Source organism: Cyprinus carpio, chromosome B2 (genome assembly GCF_018340385.1).
Source record: "Cyprinus carpio isolate SPL01 chromosome B2, ASM1834038v1, whole genome shotgun sequence".
Lineage (NCBI taxonomy): Eukaryota > Metazoa > Chordata > Actinopteri > Cypriniformes > Cyprinidae > Cyprinus > Cyprinus carpio.
In genome coordinates, this window is record NC_056598.1 from 31,420,940 (window position 1) to 31,442,702 (window position 21,763).

The 21,763-nt window shown below is 33.7% G+C and overlaps 1 protein-coding gene across 1 annotated transcript in view; it reads left to right on the top strand.

Moving 5' to 3' along the window:
- LOC109103661 (receptor-type tyrosine-protein phosphatase mu-like) overlaps positions 1-21,763 on the top strand; it is a 203,259-nt gene that overhangs the window by 173,137 nt on the left and 8,359 nt on the right. The window contains exons 27-33 of the mRNA XM_042719198.1: positions 3,224-3,444; positions 8,749-8,832; positions 9,818-9,972; positions 11,135-11,270; positions 14,780-14,929; positions 18,548-18,727; positions 20,547-20,678. Of these exons, the coding sequence (XP_042575132.1) occupies positions 3,224-3,444; positions 8,749-8,832; positions 9,818-9,972; positions 11,135-11,270; positions 14,780-14,929; positions 18,548-18,727; positions 20,547-20,678 (1,058 nt within the window). The remainder of the gene's footprint in view (positions 1-3,223; positions 3,445-8,748; positions 8,833-9,817; positions 9,973-11,134; positions 11,271-14,779; positions 14,930-18,547; positions 18,728-20,546; positions 20,679-21,763) is intronic.

A 21,763-nucleotide genomic window follows, 5' to 3' on the forward strand; every position in this document is an offset into this window, starting at 1 on the left:
TTATTGGCATCAGTCTGATTTGGCCGATATTAAAATCTAATAATATCAGGTCTTATTTTAGCATTTTTTTTTTTTTTTTTTTTTTTTAATGTATGTTCATTCATATTTGATTAAAAAAATCAAAGCAAAGTAGGACTATGATTTTAACTCAGATTTTGCTATAATTTACATTTTTTCATCAATGTTTAATGTTGTCCCCACAGCATGACCCTAAACTTTATTTACAATGTTTAATTTTATTTATTTATTTATTTACTTACTTATAGTATGTTTCACATTGTTTCAGAGACATTAAGATTAATATTAAAAAATATATTCATCCCGTTTATCATGTTAGAGCTGGACTATAGGATCGTTTGCATTTTGGAGATGAAAAAAAAAATCTATTAGAATATATGACTATGTGAGGTAATGCATATGTGTAAAGTTGTAATAGTTAACTGATATTAGTCATTCAGTTTGTGGTGGTTATTGAGGATTATTTAATCTGTAATGTCTTGATTTAAATAAATAACATTCTAGTGTCGTGAAAAACCTTATTACTAACAATTAAATTAACTTAAATTGATATTTAAGATTTAAGCCATTGTTAGTTTAACCGAAATTTTCTTGAAAATCGTGCTTATTTACATAATACTTGTGATGCATAATTAAATAGATACAACTGTTGCTAAGACAAACTTATGTCCTGTTTGACATGTAAAAATTATTTGGAAAATATTCATATTTCATATTTAGATTTTGATAATATTTTGAATTAGATTTTTATATTTTCTGTTTTCACTTAAAATTTAGTTTTAGTAATTTTGTTGTGTTTTGTCATTTGTATCAGGTTTTTTTTAATATGTCTATATAGTTTTTGCTTTTTTTAATTTTATTACGCTTTAAAATGTGTAGAAACTTTTACTCTGAAAGGTCTAGTACAATTACTAAAATGGCAAGTTATGTTGAATTTAACGTGAAACTTTAAAAAAGAAAGAATAAATTAGAATACAACAATTTTTTTTTTTTTTTTTTTTTTAGTTTTGTTATTTTTTTTTTTTTTTTTAGCAATTTTAGTTTTGGCAACTAGTTAAAAATAAGTTCAATTTCAGTTAATGTTTATTATGTTGTAAATGATAATAATCCTATAACTAGAATGTTGTCAGTTTTGTTTGAGCTCATTTTGAGGAACACCGTTTTGATCAAATTATTATGTTTCACCGTTTTGTTCTGTATCGAAAATAGAGGTATTTGGTGTTTGGTGTTTTGTAGGTGGAGATGTAGTTTTTTGGTGTGTGATGAATGGCTTTATGAACTCATCTGCTGTTGGTTCTGATGGTGAAGGATCTTGAGCAGCTTCTGTTGGAGATCATTTGCTCGTGTGAAGCAGAAGATGTCACGCAGAAGCTGCAGTTTCTGGAAACATCTCTGCCGCTCTCTCCGTCAGACTTGTGATTTTTGTTTGTTTTTGTAGAAGATTACTAAATATATAAGATATATATGTGTTGTTTTTTCTCATACTAAACTCACTGTGACACTTTGCAGCTTGACAGGCTTTACAAACCCACTCAGCAGATGTCCTGCTCGCCTGCGATCATCCCAGCGTCCCCTGAGACTCGTGGGAGCGAGAGAAGGCATTCCAGCCATCGAGACACTGAGAAACACGCGTTTCAAACCTCACGACTGATGAACACATGCAAAGAGTTCAGCTGAACATCAACATACTGTCGTAGAGTTTCTGAAAATCAGCTCTTGTCTTCATGTTTGGGTTCCATGGAGCTCGTCATACAGATTGTAACATTCCTAACAATAGTTATGTTTCTTTCCATCTATTTTATCAACATACTTTTGTAGTTTTTCTTTAAGAAATCTATTTTGGTATTTTTTATTAATCTATTTTATATATTTGTATTTTTTATATTTTATAAAAAAAAATACTTTATACTCTATCACTTGCACTATTCGTTTTCTAACAAATATGTTTGTTTGTTTAAAAAAAAAAAACTTGACCCTCTATCACTTGCACTCTCTATTCGTTTTCTAACAAATTTGTACTATTCTTGTATGTACTATGTTTGTTTATGTACTTGTTTTCTTTGTATGTATATGTATATGTATATGTGTGTGTATATATATATATATATAGTCACTTTGGATAAAAGCGTCTACTTATTGTAACTCAAACACTTGAGTAGGATAAACTTTTTATCCAGTAAGAAAAAATGCACTTAAACAACAATAGAAACACATTTACTGAATAAATTCCTCCAAGCGAAAAATCATATCAAGCAACACAAAATGAATCCCTGTGGCTCCTGACAATATAATGAGGTCTTATGAAGCGAAACTATCAGTCTGTGCAAGAAACTGAACATTATTTACAACATTATTACCTGTAATCCAGAGCCTCAGGCAAATGGGGAAATATGATTCTTTTCCACAAACTGGTTCTTTTGGACAATTTGATTCTATGAACTGGTTCACTTTTATTGTTGATTTTCGTGATAATGGGGTGATGTGATTTTTTCGCAATTATATTAATAAAGCACTCAATGATGTGAAATGCAGAAGTTTTACATGTCTAAAGCATATGAAGGGAATAAACTTCATCAGCTCACTTTTTACATAAACTGTGAGAAACAAGGATGATTCGTTCGTGAACTGGACATCACTCCGGACCGTTTGCCTCATGCGCTAGATTACAGGCAATAATGTTGTAAATAATGTTCAGTTTCTTGCACAAACCGATTGTTTCACTTCATAAGACCTCAATATATTGTCAGGAGATCTGTCATCATTTACTCTCCCTCATGTCAAAAAAATTGGAACAAAAATTATTAAAAATAGTAAATAATTTTTATCTGAAAGTGTAAGAATGCAAACAGGTTTTCTGTAAGGGGTAGGTTTAGGGTTGGGTTGGAGGATAGAAAAAAATGTTTGTCAGTATAAAAGTAATAGAAGTCTATGGAAAGTTTCACAAAAACTGTGTCTGTGTCTGTGAGTGTGTGTGTGTGTGTGTGTGTGTGTGTGTGTGTGTGTGTGTGTGTGAGAGAGAGGGCAGGTCTGAACTCACATTAAGAGCTCATACAGCCATTACAAGACTTTTAATCATCTGACAAAAGTAATTTTCTTTTTAGAGTCGACACTTGATTAAAAACTATATTAATTCAGATTAATTGTTTCCATAATGGAGTACCTCCTCAAAGGTTGTTCAATTAAGCAGAACGTTTTCTCTCTGCAGGACCGATGCAGGAGACTGCGATCGACTTCTGGAGGATGGTGTGGCAGGAGAACACGGCAACCATCGTCATGGTGACCAACCTGGTGGAAGTCGGCAGGGTGAGTGTGAAAGTGTGTGTTTGTGCGAACATCTGCATCATCTGTTTACTGAGAGAATCACAAAATCACAGCATCGTCTCTGAGTTACATTCACAATCATGCCAATCCGCACGGATTTCTATAGCACTTTAGGCAAATTCATCAATTATGTCAAACTCAGTTTCAGCTGTAAAGCAGCTCTACAGAAGAGTCATTATTCAGATAAGTGTTTCTGCTGTTTGAGTGACAGCTTTCAGGAACTGTGTGACAAGGAAAGATTTAGTGTGCAAGCAGTTGAAAAAAACTGTGGTGTATTTTTATTTTGGGAAACTTTTACTACATCATGAAGCATAAAGTTGTTGGTGATATTGTTGGTGAGATTCATGAACAAGCTGATTCTTTCTGCACTAAATTATTAATTCATGAATAAATGAATATTGAAAAATTTCACTGTCAGTAGTAGTGACATTTTATGAGTGATTTGGAAAATTAAATCACTTACAGCATTTTTAATTGTCGTAAAAATAATGCCACTGCTTAATGATCTTCAATAAGATTCATTTTCATTATACAGAATATGATCTGTTATTAGTTCTTTAGAATAAAATGTGTGTGTGTGTGTGTGTGTGTGTGTGTGTTTTTGTTTGTTTGGAATTGTGTGTGTGTGTGTGTGTGTGAGTCTCACTCTCTCTCTCTCTCTCTCTCTCTCTGTGTGTGTGTGTGTGTGTGTGTGAGTCTCTCTCTCGGTGTGTGTGTGTGTGTGTGTGTGTGTGTTGTGTGTGTGTGTCTGTGTGTGTGTGTGTATGTGTGTGTGTGTGAGAGAGAGAGAGAGAGAGAGAGAGAGTCTGCAGTTCAGTGTGTGTTATCGACTCCCGCAGGATCACTTGCAGAGTAAATGATGCATTCTGGGCTTCATCAATGTGAAGTGGCCAGAAACTGATCAATGAAGCTCATTATCAGACAGAACAGCACAAACCGCCCAATCCACAGACAGACAGACGGAGAAACACTGACTATAATAACAGAACTGTGCTTTATATAAGAGATTTAAGAGTCGCTGCTGAAGAACTGCTGTCAATCTGGAGGATTCCTGTAATCATCTTTTTAAATAATAAACCATTTGTTTATTTAATGCTGTGAATGAGTTTACCTGTTTCACAACAGAAGAGCACTGAAATCAGCTCTTTTAATTACAGTCATTAGCAGTCTGATTCATTCAATTATCATTAAAGTTCAACATGTTTAAAAGTAGAGCTAAATGCATTAAGACTGAATAAACTTCATCATGACAGTTATATATAAAAAAAAAAAAAACTTAGAATTTTATTGAATCCTTTACTCTTAAACAGTAGATTTGTAGAGGCTCGTAGACTTCAAACAATGTTTTGCTCCTAAAATATGAGTTAAAAACTCAAAATATTAAAAAAGTCCTGATGCTCATCATGCATTTGTTGCATTTGTCGTGACATCATAATGATCAAGCCGTGTTTGCACAGAGTGTGATCAGTCATGGATCTCCTCTGGTCCAGATGTGTCGGTCTGTTATATGATGCTGATCTAATGTGGGTTTGAGCGGCGCTGCTTCCCCACAGAGACCCATAAACCCACCGCCGCGCTCCACTGACGCCCATCTGCTGCCACACTCAGCTCTGGCATTCTGGGAGATTCACAGCAGATTAGACCATTCCGAGAGAGAGAGAGAGAGATACATGGAGAGAGAGATACAGAGAGAGAGAGAGCAGGTGTGTATCCTGATGGAGGAAATCTTTGCTGGAGACAAAACACACAAAAATGCATCCATTTATCTATCATTAATTGTTCTATCCATTGTTTATCATTTAATCTATCCATACATTAATAATCATTCAATCTATCACTCCTTCCATCCATTCTTCCATCAACCCTTCCCTTATTTAGACCTCAGGCAGTACGGGTTGGCAGCAACACATCCATTCATCCATTCTTTGATTTTTTCATTATTTATATATTTATATTTTTATGTTTTTTATTTTCATCCTCCATCCTTCCATCCATCCATCATTTATCATTCATCCATCTATAAATCGTTTATCCTTCCATCCATCCATTATCCATCCATCTGTCTTTACATCATTTATCATTCCATCCATCCATCATCCATCCATCTGTCTTTACATCATTTATCATTCCATCCATCCTTCCATCGTTTATCATTCCATCCATCCTTCCATCAATCCACCATTCCAACATTTATCATTCCATCCTTCCATCCATTCATCATTTATCATTCATCCATCTATCAATCGTTTATCATTCCATCCATCCATCATCCATCCATCTGTCTTTACATCATTTATCATTCCATCCATCCATCATCCATCCATCTGTCTTTACATCATTTATCATTCATCCATCCTTCCATCGTTTATCATTCCATCCTTCCATCATCCATCCATCTGTCTTTACATCATTTATCATTCCATCCATCCTTCCATCGATCTACCATTCCAACATTTATCATTCCATCCATCCATCCATCAATCCTTACATCATTTATCATTCCATCCATCCTTCCATCGATCCACCATTCCAACATTTATCATTCCATCCATTCTTCCATCAACACTTCCACTGTTTATTGTTCCATCCATCCATCCATTGTTTATCATTCCATCTTTCCATCCATCCATCATCCATCCATCTTTCCATCATTTATCATTCCATCAATCCTTCCATGGTTAATTCTTCCATCCATCCATCCTTTCATCATTCCATCCATCCATTGTTTATCATTCCATCCATCCATCCATCCTTCCATCCATCCTTCCATCATTCTGTTCATCCATCCTTCCATCATTCTGTTCATCCATCCTTCCTTTTTTTTTATTTTTTATCATTTCTTTTATTCATTCAATCATTTCATTACTTTATTCGTTCCATCCATCCTTCCATCGTTTATCGTTCCATCCGTCCATCCCACCATCCACCCATCCATCTATTTATCATTTCATCAATCCAAACATTATGTTGTTCAAGTGAATTGTTTTATGGGGACACAGGAAGTGTAAACATCATAAACCATGTTTACATTGTAGTACCCAAGTCATTATACAGATATGTGTCCTCATAAACCATGTATTCAAGAACATGCACACACACACACACACACACACACACACACACACACTGTTTCTCACTCACATACACACACAGATTCCTAATTGCTGAAATGATCTGATGGTTTTTCTGTCATCTGATCCCAGAGGAGGACTCTGAGATGGAGTCGTTTGGAGGCTCGTCTCAGCGGGAGACTCTCGTGTGTCTCCGTCTCGTGTCTCCAATAACATTCCGGCTCTAATGATGCTGGAGAAAATTGAATTTCTGCACTCGTTGTATCTCTGGGAAAAGAAACAAGTGTCTCTGTGTTTCCTCTCTCTCTCTTTCTCTCTTCGTCAGTGCTGCTGTTGTGCTCACTGTCTTACTGTAAAGTGGATTTTGTAATCATGTTGTCATATACGCTGTGCTTATGTTTATTCGTGTTGTATTGGATTGGAAAGTGTGTGCGGCTGCAGGCTGAGAGTTATTAGAGCTGCTGTTCTAATACTTCTGATTCTCCTCTGACTGGATTATATTGCCACATAATGAGGTTTTATTTGCGTTGTGTGAGAAGTGTAATGGAGTTAGAGCTGAACCGAGTCTCTGTGAGTGTCAGACGTGTGAGGTCGGGTATCGTGTCACATCAGGAAGTGCAGAACTCATTTAGCTGAGCGTAATGTGTGAATGACAACATTAATGTGTGAATTACATCGTCACAGACGCCTCAGGAACATCCTTCTGGAGACGTTTTATAGCAGTGCATTGCTGAATTCTGGATTCTGATTGGCTGACAGGTGTTTCAAAAGATGAATAATTAAGTATGTCCATGTTTATTAACTAGGGATGGTTCTAGATTGCTTTTCCATTAAGGAACCACCAAATAACTTTTAAAATGTAGAGTGCCATAATTTTTTGGTATTTATTGATTTATTTATGAATGACAAAATTTGTTTGTAAAGAACACTTTAAAATGTCTAGAAAGAAAACTCTTTTGAAAAAAGGCTTTTTTCTTTCTTTTTTTCAGCAATTTAATTATTCTAGGTTTGTTTATAGTAAAGAAGCGCCAAAAAAAATAGTAAAAATACTTTAAAATGTTATAAAAAAAAGTGATTAAGATGTGTGACTCACATTAATTAAAGGTGTAAAAATATCTGCTTGGCTTTTATTTGACGCTTACATCTCTTGACATTTTAGAGTCATTAAATGAAAATGCTATGATTGTTTTTCAGAAACATGAAAGTATTGATAGAGGTTTATCTGTGGTGACAGATGCTGATCTGAAGCGCTTGAGAAACTGAATCAATGGGTGTTAATGCTGTTGAATATGTGGAGGACGATCCTCATGACGTATTGATCTGGAGTTTCTCCTTCAATACCTGTGTTAATCAGGAGCACTTGACCTGCTCACCGCCGCTGAAGGGTTCATTTAATGTGATCAGGTGACATTTGAAACCGAGCACAGACACATGCCACCGTTTCAGACAAAAGGTCAGACCCGACGCGATTCTGATGTGTGAAGAGATAGTGAGACGAGCGAGAGATGCTCTTCATCTCCACATCAGCATTTACTCCTCAGAAAGACTACAGATGTACTAGAATGTACACTGTAAAAATATAATGAATAATCGAATCGGTTTCTTTGTATCAACTCAAAGTAGTTTAAATAAACTCAACTTGTTGTTTTGTTTGATTTGTTGGATCAAAAATTGTTAGTTAGGCTACTTAATTGAAGTTAAACCAACAAATCATTTTTATAATGTATAATGAAGTTTTCACATCAAAACTGAAAAACTAAAAACTTTTTACTTTAATTAACCAAATTAATTTAACCAACTTCAAATTAATTTGTTCAAAAAAAAATTTAAGTTAAACAAGATGAAACTCAGTTTTTAAGTTTTTATTATAATATGATTATAAAATGTTATATATAATATAAACTTGCAATTCTGAGAAGAAAAGTACAAATTGTTAGATAAAAAATTCAGAATTGAGTTAAAAATTTGCAGTTATCTTTTATTTTTTATTCCATGGTGAAAAAAATAAAATAAAATAATGATAAAACAAAATTGTTCAAAGCAAAATGTTCTCAGAATTTTGAGGAAAGAACTGTTCAAATTACAGTTTCTTTTTTTATTCTGTTGCAGAAATTTACATTTTTGTTATTTTTTTGTATCATTTTTATTTAATGCACTTTGAATTATCATTTGTGTATTACATCTTTTTTTGAGGAATTGTTGAAAAGGTTTTGTTGAGGTTAAATTTTGCCCTGAAGTTGCGCGCAGGACTCGAAGCCGTGCTCCTCTGATGAGGGTCTGTGTGTGTGTGTTTGTGTGTGTAGAGTTCTATATGTAAGTGCATGTAAGTGTGTGTAAGTGGATGTACAGGGTCATCAAGGTGACGCTGATCGAGACGCAGCTTCTGTCCGAGTACGTCATCAGAACGTTTGCGGTGGAGAAGGTGAGGAGATGCCCTTCACATCCATTAATCAGCTCCGTCTGACCCAGAACAGATACTTAAACATTTTTTAAAAATGCATAGTTTAAATGAAGTCAAAAATATGAAAAAATTCTGCGCCAGTTGAGTAAAACAGAAAATATTGTTGGTTGTGTGGATTAAATTAATAGAAAAAAATTGGTTGTGTGGATTCAATTAGTAGTGCAAAGTTCATGGTAATTTTTTTTGCACCAAACGAAATGCAAAGTTCATGGTCCTTTTTTTGTTAGTGCAATTTAGTTTTTATTTTCTTTTTCATGTAAATCTTCAGGAATAAATGTATGTTCATTTTGTTTGGTGTGCGGATTTTTTGCTTTTGCTTTTAGTTTATAGTAAGGGAATGAAGCACATGTTTGGTGTGTGGATTTTTTGCTTTTGCTTTTTGTTTTTAGTGAGTGAATGAATTGCATGTACATTTTTTTTTTTCAGATTTTTTACAATTTTTTACAATAATTTTTTATATGGAGTATAATAAGTGTCAAAAATATTTTCTGGAAAATGATCTATGGAGTTATAATAGTGTCAAAAACTTTTGTCAAATATATTTAGCCTTCACAACACTTTTGGACTGAATTTAATTGATAAACATGAATATGCCTGTTGATGTGAAAATTGTATCACTTTTTTTATCTGAAAGTGAAACTTTATGTAATAAGTTGGAAAATGTTTCAAAGTGATATTTACACTGTTTTGATGTGGTTTTGCTAGAAAGAAGTATGTGGGTTTGATAAATGTGGACTGCTTTTGATCAATCCTGAGTTTAATGAAAAGTTCTACACTAGCTGTTGTTGTAGTTTTGGTAGATTTTAGTCTATTCTGTCAGCAGATACAGAGTGTGTAAATGTGAGTGGCTCAGTTTGTGTTCATTAGTAAAGCTCAGGTCTGATGATGATGATGATTATGATGTAATGTTTGAGATCTGATGATAAAGTCTCTGTCCGTTCTGCAGCGAGGAGCTCACGAGATCCGTGAGATCAGTCAGTTTCATTTCACCGGTTGGCCGGATCACGGCGTTCCGTATCACGCCACAGGTCTGCTGGGATTCGTGCGGCGGGTCAAAGCTAAATCGCCCCCCAACGCCGGACCCATCGTGGTCCACTGCAGGTACCAGATCACACCACATACAGAGACTTAAGGCGGAAGGTTTGTTGTGATTTGTGGGTACCAGACTTTATTATTATTTTGAGAAGTTGACTATCTATCATATAAAAATGATTTTTTTTTTTAGTATTATTATTATTATTATTATTATTATTGTTATTTGAACTTTTTATTGTTTTTGATTTATTTACTTTTTGAAAAATGTTAAAGTATAATTAAAGCACATTATGAAACACTCATTGTTATAAGATTGAACAGAGGTTGCTATTATTATTATATCAACACTATCAGTCAAAAGTTTGAAATAAATTAAATGTGTATATGCCTGTGTGTGTGTGTGTGTGTGTGTGTGTGTGTGTGTGTGTGTGTGTGTGGTGTGTGTGTGTGGTGTGTGTGTGTGTGTGTGTGTGGTGGTGTGTCTGTGTGTGTCTGTGTGTGTCTGTGTGTGTGTGTGTGTGTGTGTATTTTTTGAAAGAAGTTTCTTCTGCTCTCCAACATTGGATTTATTTGGCCAGAAATACAGTTTAAACAGTAATATTGTGTATAAAAAAAACATAAAAACAATATTATTCCACAGAATAAAAAAGGTAATTGTTTTTTACTTTTGTTTTCACAGTTTGACTTTATATTTTCAGAATTGCATTATATAAAGTAAAAATAAAATTCACAATTACCTTTTTTTATTATTATTTGATTCTTTGAAACAATAAAAATATTTAAAAAGAAACAATAAAAAGAATTGCGGGACACAAACTTCTTTTGAAAGCATTAAAAATCTTAATCATTCCAAACATTTTGTAGTGCCATTCTGTTTTATATATATATATATATATATATATATATATATATATATATATATATATATATATATATATATAAATATATGTTTAAATGACATTACAATCAAGTGAGAGAACTTGGAACTAATGTAAAAGTTATTCAAAACTTATCAATACATGCATTAAACTTGTAATTATGAATTCAAGAAAGATTTTTTTACTAAACAGAAACTCATTATTATAGTAATTCCGACTCACAAAATAAACTTCAGATACAGTTTGAAGGTCTTCTCCAGACAGATGTTGGCATTAATGTGATTTTGATTGTTTTATTCCTGTGGTTTTATCTGTTGATCTGAATCTGTGTTTTGATTGGTCGCTCACAGTGCGGGGGCGGGCCGAACGGGCTGCTTCATTGTGATTGACATCATGCTGGACATGGCGGAGCGGGAAGGAGTCGTCGACATCTATAACTGCGTGAGAGAGCTGCGATCTCGCAGAGTCAACATGGTGCAGACCGAGGTACTCCTTCCCTCACACCTTTGACCTCTGACCTCTTAACCTTCACCTCACTGAGCCTGGCAATTACATGTGAAAACTCTGAGAGTATTCATGTTATCTGAATAATAAATTATAATCACAGTTCAGTGTGTTGCAGTGATGCCATTGCTGTTGGTTACATTGTGATTGATATTTATATGATATAAATTATATTTTACAAAATATTTATTTTTTAATCTTTATTTCATAAAATATTTATATATAAATATATAGCATATAAAAATGCTACACAAATAAATGTTATATTTATATGTAGAGGTCTTTTTTTTTAATTGAGATAAATAAAAAGATAAATATGGTTCTAGTATAAGAGGCTTTAGGAACGAACAGAGAGCTGTTAAAGCGCAAAACCAGTCATAAGGGTCAATTTTTTTGAAACTGAGATTTATACATCATCTGAAAGTTGAATAAATAATCTCTCCATTGATGTATGGTTTGTTAGGAGGACAATATATTGTCTGAGATACAACTATTTGAAAATCTGGAATCTGAGGGAGCAAAAAAATCTAAATATTGAGAAAATCATCTTTAAAGTTGTTCAAATTATGTTCTTAGCAATGCATATTACTAATCAAAAATTAAGTTTTGATATATTTACAGTAGGAAATTTACAAAAATATCTTCATGGAACATGATCTTTACTTAATATCCTAATGATTTTTGGCATAAAATAAAAAAGTATAATTTTGACCCATACAAGGTATTTTTGGTTATTGCTACAAATATACCTGTGCTACTGATGACTGCTTCTGTGCTGCAGGGACACATTTTCACCTGTGAGCGTCTCAGAAACACTCGATCGGCCCGATGCAGCTGCTTTAAGAGCTGTAATGCGTTTGAGTTTTTACGGCTCCTGACGGGTTTCTGCAGCATCTGCTGTCGTTTCTCTCGACTGCATCGCTGCTTTTAATGAGCAAATGCTTCAGAGCTGACGTCTGCACTGGTATTTGAGAAGCCTGATTCACCCTGCAGACGTTCAGTGACCTTCAGACGGTGTGTGTGTGTGTGTGTGTGTGTGTTTGTGTTTAGCTCGCAGGTGTTTTGGCACGCTTTGACGCCCGACGGGCACACGTTACCTTTTCACACGCGTGTTTGAACCATCACTAATCATTCTGGGTGACACACACTCATTAGAGCTCCGCTGCTGATTGCATGCTTTTTAGGCTGCATTCTGATTGGACACACCACCGGGAAAGGTCAGAGGTCACAGCAGATGTCTAATCAGAGAAGCTCTCACCCCGTCCTCACTATCTAGACAAAGCGAAAGGCCAAGATGCTGCGGAAATGTCACTTCAGCAATGATTTCCATCAAACGCTCGACGCATCACGCATGACGACTCGCTGCTAATACAGTTTGATGTTCTTCTGTTTTACAACCGTCAAAGTCTCTCGTGAAACAAATGAGTGCAATCACAGCGGCATCTGCATTTGCAACGCTGACAAATTCCATGAATACAAAGCAGATGAAGAGAGAAAAAGTGGCACAGCCACGGAGGAAATCAAGCATTTCCCTTCTGTAGAAAACTACAACTGAAGAGTCTCTTCTGCTCACCAGAGTTTGGGCTTGGCAGGATTTGTGAATGTTTTTGGAAAGAAGTCTCTTGCGCTTGGCAGGCAACTGTTCTCTATGTGAATCTCTGTTAAAATGTAATTTATTTCTGTGATGTGCAGCTGTATTTTCAGCATCAGTCTTCAGTCTTCAGTGTCACATGATCTTCAGAAATCATTCTAATATGCTGATTAATCATTAAAAAATAAATTTTCATTTTCTTAATTAATGACATATGTATATATGTATATACATATTTTTATTGATTTAACATTTATATTAATAATTAAAATGACTAAATTTTTATTAAAATGTTATTTTTTTAATTAAAAATACTAATTTTTTTCCCCTTATATTAAAAAACAGCTTTTATAATTAATTTACAGTTATTATATTTATAATATTCTTACATATTTATATTAATTTAATAATTATATTAGTATTTAAAATTATTAAATTTTTTTATTAAAATTTAATTTAACTTTTTTCATTTTCTTAATTACATTAATGATATTTATAATAATTTATATTGACATGTTTGCATTAATTTAAAATTAATTTTAATAGGTAACAATTGTTTAATTTTGATTAAAATTAAACATTTTTAATAATAATAATAATAATAATAATAATAATAGTAATAATTAGGGGAGGGACGGTTCGGTTCTCCACACATGGTTCCGCACGCGCTCGGACCGCGGTTCAACTTAAATCTGACAAAGCATGTGTAATATGGTTTGCTATAAATAACACATAAAACAAACAGGGTTCAGCTAATATATGTTTCTGTTGATGGATGCGCATTCTGGCTTCCCAGACATTACAACAACAGTGATGAGAAAAAAAGAAAAAAGAAAAAACCATTGACTCTTGTTCAATGTAAATGCAGTATACTGGAATATGAGCAGTCATTTATTCCGTCATCACCCAGGTGCTGATAGCGCGCGCACAGGTGAGACCTGAACAGCACATGTTAATATGTGTTTAAACTAAACTCATATGTGAGAAGATTTGTGCGTGCGCTCATCCGAAGCATGCAAACACGCGCCTCAGAACGCGTGCAAATATTAAGCTCTCTCTGAAGTATTGTGTTTAAATGGACAAATTCACACAAAAATTATGTCAAAATGCCCATCTTGGTAAGTATCCTATAGCAGACATAGCCAGCTGAATGTACTGGATCAGTGCATCCTCTTAAAGGGACAGTCTTAATATTAATCGAACAGCAACAACAAAGAAATCACTCACTGCTCTTGATTGAAAAGCTTTTGTAACTTTAATAAAGAATAATCTTTAATTTATACAGTCCAATATGCAAAGCTGTATAACTTTTGATTACTTTATTCAATTTCTGTTCCTAAAAACCAATGCTAGACCTACCTAAAAAATACTGAAAATCACTGTTTATTTTTTGTATTTATTTGTATTTATTTGTGCTGTTGCTTGTAGTTGGATAGAATATTCTTATTTTTATTTTTTTAATTTGAAAGTATAGTTTTTCCATAAACATAGCACATACCGAACCATACCGAAACCGTGACTCTAAAACCGTGAAAAAGTTGAACCGTGCCACCCCTTATAATAATAATACTTAAAATATTTAATTTCAATTTCCTTTTTTAAAATTTCTTGTTTACAGTGTTGAAAATAGTTGTGCTGCACAATATTTTTTGTGGAAACTGTGATACATTTTATTTTTTAGTATTCACAGATGAATAGAAAGTTCAAAAGAACAGCATTTATTTTAAATAGAAATCTTTTGGAACACGACAAATGTCTTTAGTGTCACTTTTGATCAATTTAATGTGTGCTTGAAGAACAAAAGTAGTCATTTCTTTAAAAAAAACTTTTGAACTCTAGTCGTTCTGTCATGGTTTGATAGTCTTCAGTCATGCTGGATCTTGTTTCTTGTGTTTGTCAGGAGCAGTATGTCTTCATTCATGACGCCATCTTGGAGGCGTGTCTCTGCGGCGACACCACCATCCCAGCCAATCAGCTTCGCTCTGTTTACTACGACATGAACCGATTGGATCCTCAGACCAACTCCAGTCCAATCAAAGAGGAGTTCAGGGGTGAGACGCTTGATTGTTTTATAAAGGCTTTCAGAGCTGAAGATATGAAACGCTTTCTGTGTTTCTGCATTGATTTGATTTACAAAGTGCTGCAGTGAAGAAACGGTAAAATATGAGCGCGTGTATTGAATATCAGAGCCGCACAATATTTCAGTGAGTGACTGCATCAGTTATCAGGACGTTTCAAAGACATTATCAGCATTGATTTGATTAGGCCAGTATTGGAAACAGAAAATGTCAGGCTTGTTTTTCTGTTTCTGCAGCAGATTTCAAGCACTGAACAGTTCTTTATCTCTTCTGCTGCTTGCACATTTATAGAAAAATCAAAACTACTATTTTATTTTGTTTGTACTTTATTTTTGTCTTGTTTTCCAGTTCAAATATCAGTGACACTTTACTTACAGCATTTATGCATAATAAAGGTGTTCATATCTTTTTCATAAAGAAATGTAACCAAAGTTAAAATGCATTGTAATATTTAATGGTTTGATTGTCATGTTTTTATTTTATATTTTTTTATATTATATTTTCTAAATATAGGTGTAAAGCTGAATAGATAAGTTTTATAATGTTATAAAATTAATTAATAATAATGAATGCATTAAAAACACTGTGTGTGTGTGTGTAAAGTGTTAACCAAATGTCTATATATTTATTAAAAAAGCTAAATTACTAATACTGAAGCAGAACGTCATTTTCTGCAGTTTCAGTGTTTGTGTTTCAGTGTTTCAGTGTTTGTGTTTCAGTGTTTCAGTGTTTCAGAGTTTCTGTGTTTCAGTGTTTCAGTGTTTGTGTTTCAGTGTTTGTTTCAGTGTTTCTGTGTTTCAGTGTTTCAGAGTTTGTGTTTCAGTGTTTCAGTGTTTGTGTTTCAGTGTTTCAGTGTATGTGTTTCAGTGTTTGTTTCAGTGTTTGTGTTTCAGTGTTTGTGTTTCAGTGTTTGTGTTTCAGTGTTTCAGTGTTTGTTTCAGTGTTTGTGTTTCAGTGTTCGTGTTTCAGTGTTCGTGTTTCAGTGTTTGTGTTTCAGTGTTTCAGTGTTTGTGTTTCAGTGTTTGTGTTTCAGTGTTTCAGTGTTTGTTTCAGTGTTTGTGTTTCAGTGTTTCTGTGTTTGTGTTTCAGTGTTTCAGTGTTTCAGTGTTTGTGTTTCAGTGTTTGTGTTTCAGTGTTTCAGTGTTTGTGTTTCAGTGTTTCTGTGTTTGTGTTTCAGTGTTTGTGTTTCAGTGTTTGTGTTTCAGTGTTTGTGTTTCAGTGTTTGTGTTTCAGTGTTTCAGTGTTTCAGTGTTTCAGTGTTTCTGTGTTTGTGTTTCAGTGTTTCAGTGTTTCAGTGTTTGTGTTTCAGTGTTTGTGTTTCAGTGTTTGAGTTTCAGTGTTTCAGTGTTTGTGTTTCAGTGTTTCAGTGTTTGTGTTTCAGTGTTTCAGAGTTTCAGAGTTTCAGTGTTTCAGAGTTTCAGTGTTTCAGTGTTTGTGTTTCAGTGTTTGTGTTTCAGTGTTTCTGTGTTTGTGTTTCAGTGTTTCAGTGTTTGTGTTTCAGTGTTTGTGTTTCAGTGTTTGAGTTTCAGTGTTTGAGTTTCAGTGTTTGTGTTTCAGTGTTTGTGTTTCAGTGTTTGAGTTTCAGTGTTTGAGTTTCAGTGTTTCAGTGTTTGTGTTTCAGTGTTTTTTTGTTTCAGTGTTTTTGTTTCAGTGTTTGTGTTTCTGTGTTTCAGTGTTTGTGTTTCAGTGTTTCAGTGTTTGTGTTTCAGTGTTTGTGTTTCAGTGTTTGTGTTTGAGTTTGTGTTTCAGTGTTTGTGTTTCAGTGTTTCAGAGTTTGTGTTTCAGTGTTTGTGTTTCAGTGTTTCAGAGTTTTGTGTTTCCAGTGTGTTTCAGTGTTTGTGTTTCAGTGTTTCAGTGTTTGTGTTTCAGTGTTTGTGTTTCAGTGTTTCAGAGTTTGTGTTTCAGAGTTTCAGTGTTTCAGTGTTTGTGTTTCAGTGTTTCAGTGTTTGTGTTTCAGTGTTTGTGTTTCAGTGTTTCAGAGTTTGTGTTTCAGTGTTTGTGTTTCTGTGTTTCAGTGTTTCAGTGTTTCAGTGTTTGTGTTTGTGTTTGTTTCAGTGTTTCAGTGTTTGTGTTTCAGTGTTTCAGTATTTGTGTTTGAGTGTTTGTTTCAGTGTTTGTGTTTCAGTGTTTCTGTGTTTCTGTGTTTCAGTGTTTCAGTGTTTGTGTTTCAGTGTTTGTGTTTCAGTGTTTGTGTTTCAGTGTTTCAGTGTTTTGTGTTTCAGTTGTTTTCAGAGTTTGTGTTTCAGGGTTTGTGTTTCACAGTTCAGGTTTGTGTTTCAGTGTTTCAGTGTTTGTGTTTCAGTGTTTCAGAGTTTGTGTTTCAGAGTTTCAGTGTTTCAGTGTTTGTGTTTCAGTGTTTCAGTGTTTGTGTTTCAGTGTTTGTGTTTCAGTGTTTCAGAGTTTGTGTTTCAGTGTTTGTGTTTCTGTGTTTCAGTGTTTCAGTGTTTGTGTTTGTGTTTGTTTCAGTGTTTGTGTTTCAGTGTTTCAGTATTTGTGTTTGAGTGTTTGTTTCAGTGTTTGTGTTTCAGTGTTTCTGTGTTTCAGTGTTTCAGTGTTTGTGTTTCAGTGTTTCAGTGTTTGTGTTTCAGTGTTTGTGTGTCAGTGTTTCAGTGTTTGTGTTTCAGTGTTTGTGTTTCAGTGTTTCAGTGTTTGTGTTTCAGTGTTTCAGAGTTTGTGTTTCAGTGTTTGTGTTTCAGTGTTTCAGTGTTTGTGTTTCAGTGTTTGTGTTTCAGTGTTTCAGTGTTTGTGTTTCAGTGTTTGTGTTTCAGTGTTTCAGTGTTTGTGTTTGAGTGTTTGTTTCAGTGTTTCAGTGTTTGTGTTTCAGTGTTTGTGTTTGAGTGTTTGTTTCAGTGTTTCAGTGTTTGTGTTTCAGTGTTTGTGTTTCAGTGTTTGTGTTTCAGTGTTTCAGTGTTTGTGTTTCAGTGTTTCAGTGTTTCAGTGTTTCAGTGTTTGTGTTTCAGTGTTTCAGTGTTTCAGTGTTTGTGTTTCAGTGTTTCAGTGTTTCAGTGTTTCAGTGTTTGTGTTTCAGAGTTTGTGTTTCAGTGTTTGTGTTTCAGTGTTTGTGTTTCAGTGTTTGTGTTTCAGTGTTTCTGTGTTTCAGTGTTTCAGTGTTTGTGTTTCAGTGTTTGTGTTTCAGTGTTTGTTTCAGTGTTTCTGTGTTTCTGTTTCAGTGTTTGTGTTTCAGTGTTTCAGTGTTTGTTTCAGTGTTTGTGTTTCAGTGTTCGTGTTTCAGTGTTTCAGTGTTTCAGTGTTTCAGTGTTTGTGTTTCAGTGTTTCTGTTTCAGTGTTTCAGTTTTTGTGTTTCAGTGTTTCAGTGTTTGTTTCAGTGTTTGTGTTTCAGTGTTCGTGTTTCAGTGTTCGTGTTTCAGTGTTCGTGTTTCAGTGTTTGTGTTTCAGTGTTTGTGTTTCAGTGTTCGTGTTTCAGTGTTTCAGTGTTTGTATTTCAGTGTTTTAGTGTTTCAGCGGCCGGTTTTACTTCTAAAATGTGAGGTTTTAGTATGAATGCTGTCTGTGTTAATTACATCAGCCTGTAATGTTTTATTCACAGTGAGGGTAATATGTAAATAATGTCGGTCTGGTGGTGTTGTCAGACGCTGAACATGGTGACGCCGACGCTGCGTGTGGAGGACTGTAGCATCGCTCTGCTTCCGAGGAATCATGAGAAGAACCGCTGCATGGATGTGCTTCCTCCTGACCGCTGCCTGCCCTTCCCTTCTCTCATCACCATCGACGGAGAGAGCAGCAACTACATCAACGCCGCGCTCATGGACGTACGCCACCGCACCTCACTCCATTAGTACCCTCTGTCACAGCAAAATTAGAAAAAAAATTAGAAAAAAAAAATTAGATTTTGCATGAGGAAAATGCATACATACATACATGTGTATATATATTATATTATATATATATAATATAATATATATATATATATATAGATATATATATATATATATATATATATATATATACACGATGTCAAAGACGTTAAGATGTCTGCATCAAAAGAAATGTACAAAAGTGATTTTATGTCCATAGAAAGCACACTGAATACAAGTAAAGTGTCTAATTTTAAGGTTTCAAATAAGTTTTTGGAGAATAAAATGTCGAAATTTGTTTGAAATAATATTCCATTGTCATTCAGTGTAACACTTATATTTATGTAAAAATTCAAATAACATGCTTATTCTGACTTGTACATATTAAAATATATAAAATAATAAGTGAGCATGTTAAATGTTATTGTTTTAAATTAGTAAAAAATTCTTACTGACAAATGGGCAAAACCTAGGATAGTGGCAAATAAAAAAAAAACATTAAATAAAATAAAAAAAATTAAATTACAACTAATTAATATTTGGGGTGAAAGCAATTAGTTTTTTAATGTGTTATAAATTGATTTTTGTTGTAAATATGCCTGACAAGATTGTTACACTGAATGACATTTTAGTGGGTCTCTTCTGTAAATCAGGGGAAAATGTATGATAATTATTTTTGCCTAGAAAAACAAAACAAAAATACAATTACATGAAACAGAAAACTTTTTATTTATTTATTTATTTAATTTTTTGTTTTTTGGGAACAACAACAGTTTTAAAAATCATTATTTTTTTTTTATGACTTAAACCCTTTTTAGTCTTGACCCATGTATTTTGTATATTTATATATTTATTTATTTATTTTTATATTATTTTATGCAAATGCATGAATCTCTGTTTTCATTCTCATTAGTGTAATGTGATTATTTTTTATTTGAATTTTTTAAAATTGCATTATTAAATGCAGAACAACAGACACATACCATATAAAATTCAATTTTACATTTTAAATTGTAAAATGATATGCTAAATGTAATGAGTGAAATATTTATTTATTTATTTATTTATTTATTTATTTATTTTATTTATTTATTTATTTATTTATTTATTTATTTATTAGGGTTAAAGTTGTCCACATGAAGTTCTTAGCAATGCATAATATTAATCAAAAATTAGGTTTTGATATATTAACGGTAAGAAAATTACACAATATCTTCATGGAACATGATCTTTACTTAATATCCTAATGATTTTTGGCATAAAAAGAAAATGTATAATTTGTGACTCATACAATGTATTGTTGTCTATTGCTACAAATATACCTGTGCTACTGATGACTGCTTCTGTGCTGCAGGGTCACATACTGTATGCTAAATGTAATGTGTAAAATATTTATTTATTTATTTATTTGTTTGTTTGTTTTTTTTTTGGGGGGGGGGGGGGTTGAGAGAGATAGAGAAAGAGATAAATGCATTTAATTGCACTAAAAAATAATATCACAAAAAATTTTCATGATGATTAGACATCTTTTTTTGTCATCTTCGTGTTCTGTTGCTCACATCGAGATGCAGGCCGAACTCTCAAACTCTACAGAAACACGTTTGCATTGATCATGTGACAGAACTCCTTCAAGGGCCCTTAAACAAGAACATTAGTGAAGTGACATACGATGCTCACTCACATGAGACTGATTCCTAAACTCTAAATGTTTTATCATGAATACTCTTTGTATAATTTGATAATGACTGTCTCGTGTTCTTCATCTCTCTGTCAGAGCTACAAGCAGCCGTCTGCGTTCATCGTTACCCAGCATCCTTTGCCAAACACAGTGAAGGACTTCTGGCGTCTGGTTCTGGACTACCACTGCACATCTATCGTGATGCTAAACGATGTGGATCCGGCGCAGGTCAGACCCATGCTGTTAGGAGTTCATTTATTATTCTTTATTATTTTGATCAAGTGCTGAAGCACAAGAACGTGTCTCTGAACCGCTGGGTTTTCAGAAAAGTAATTTTTTAACTGAACTGACTGAAAGTCACACCAGGTCAGAATTGCAATTATTGTATCAGTGTATGTCATATTTTATTATTGCAATCAGAATCATGTTCAATGCAAGCAAATGCAACATTCACAAACACTATAAACACTCCACAATAAGTACTTTACATTTACCCACATTCAGAACAGAAGACAAATTAAAAATATAGAGTATAAAACAAATCATTGAATCAAATTTATCAGCTCTCTTTCCCGCTGAATTTTTTAAACGAGTGACTCTATTGAATCACCTCTGTCTCATCACCAGATGAAGAAGAATCATATTGAATTGTTTTCATTTATATGCACGTATATAACAATACATAATCATAAACTGCAATATTTACTTACTGATATTTATACTAAAACATACATGTAAAAAAAATCACACAGAGATAATGACATATGAACATTAATAACACAAACAGTTTTTGTCAAGAGTTTTTGAATCAGAGCTCTGAATCAGTTCAGTCACTGAAATGAATCAAACTTAACTGGAACTCTAAACATGTATTTTAGTTTCTTGTCACACTCCGCAACAAGATGCTTCAGAAATAATCTAAATACCATTAAATAAAAATGTTTATTACAAACATTATAAACACTCCACAACAAATACTTTAAATGTACCTGTACAGAACGCAATAAAAATATAAGTATAAAACTTATTTTGATTCACTGAAATTATTCAAATTTATTAACACTTTTTTTGCTGAAAGTTTAAATAAGTGTGTGTGAGAGAGAGAGAGAGAGAGAGAGAGAGGACAGTGTGTGTGTGTGTGTGTGTGTGTGTGTGTGTGTGTGTGTGAGAGAGAGAGAGAGAGAGACAGTGTGTGTGTGTGTGTGTTGTGTGTGTGTGTGTGTGAGAGAGAAGAGAGAGAGAGAGACAGTGTTGTGTGTGTGTGGTGTGTGTGTGTGTGCATGTGTGTGTGTGTGTGTGTGTGTGTTGTGTGT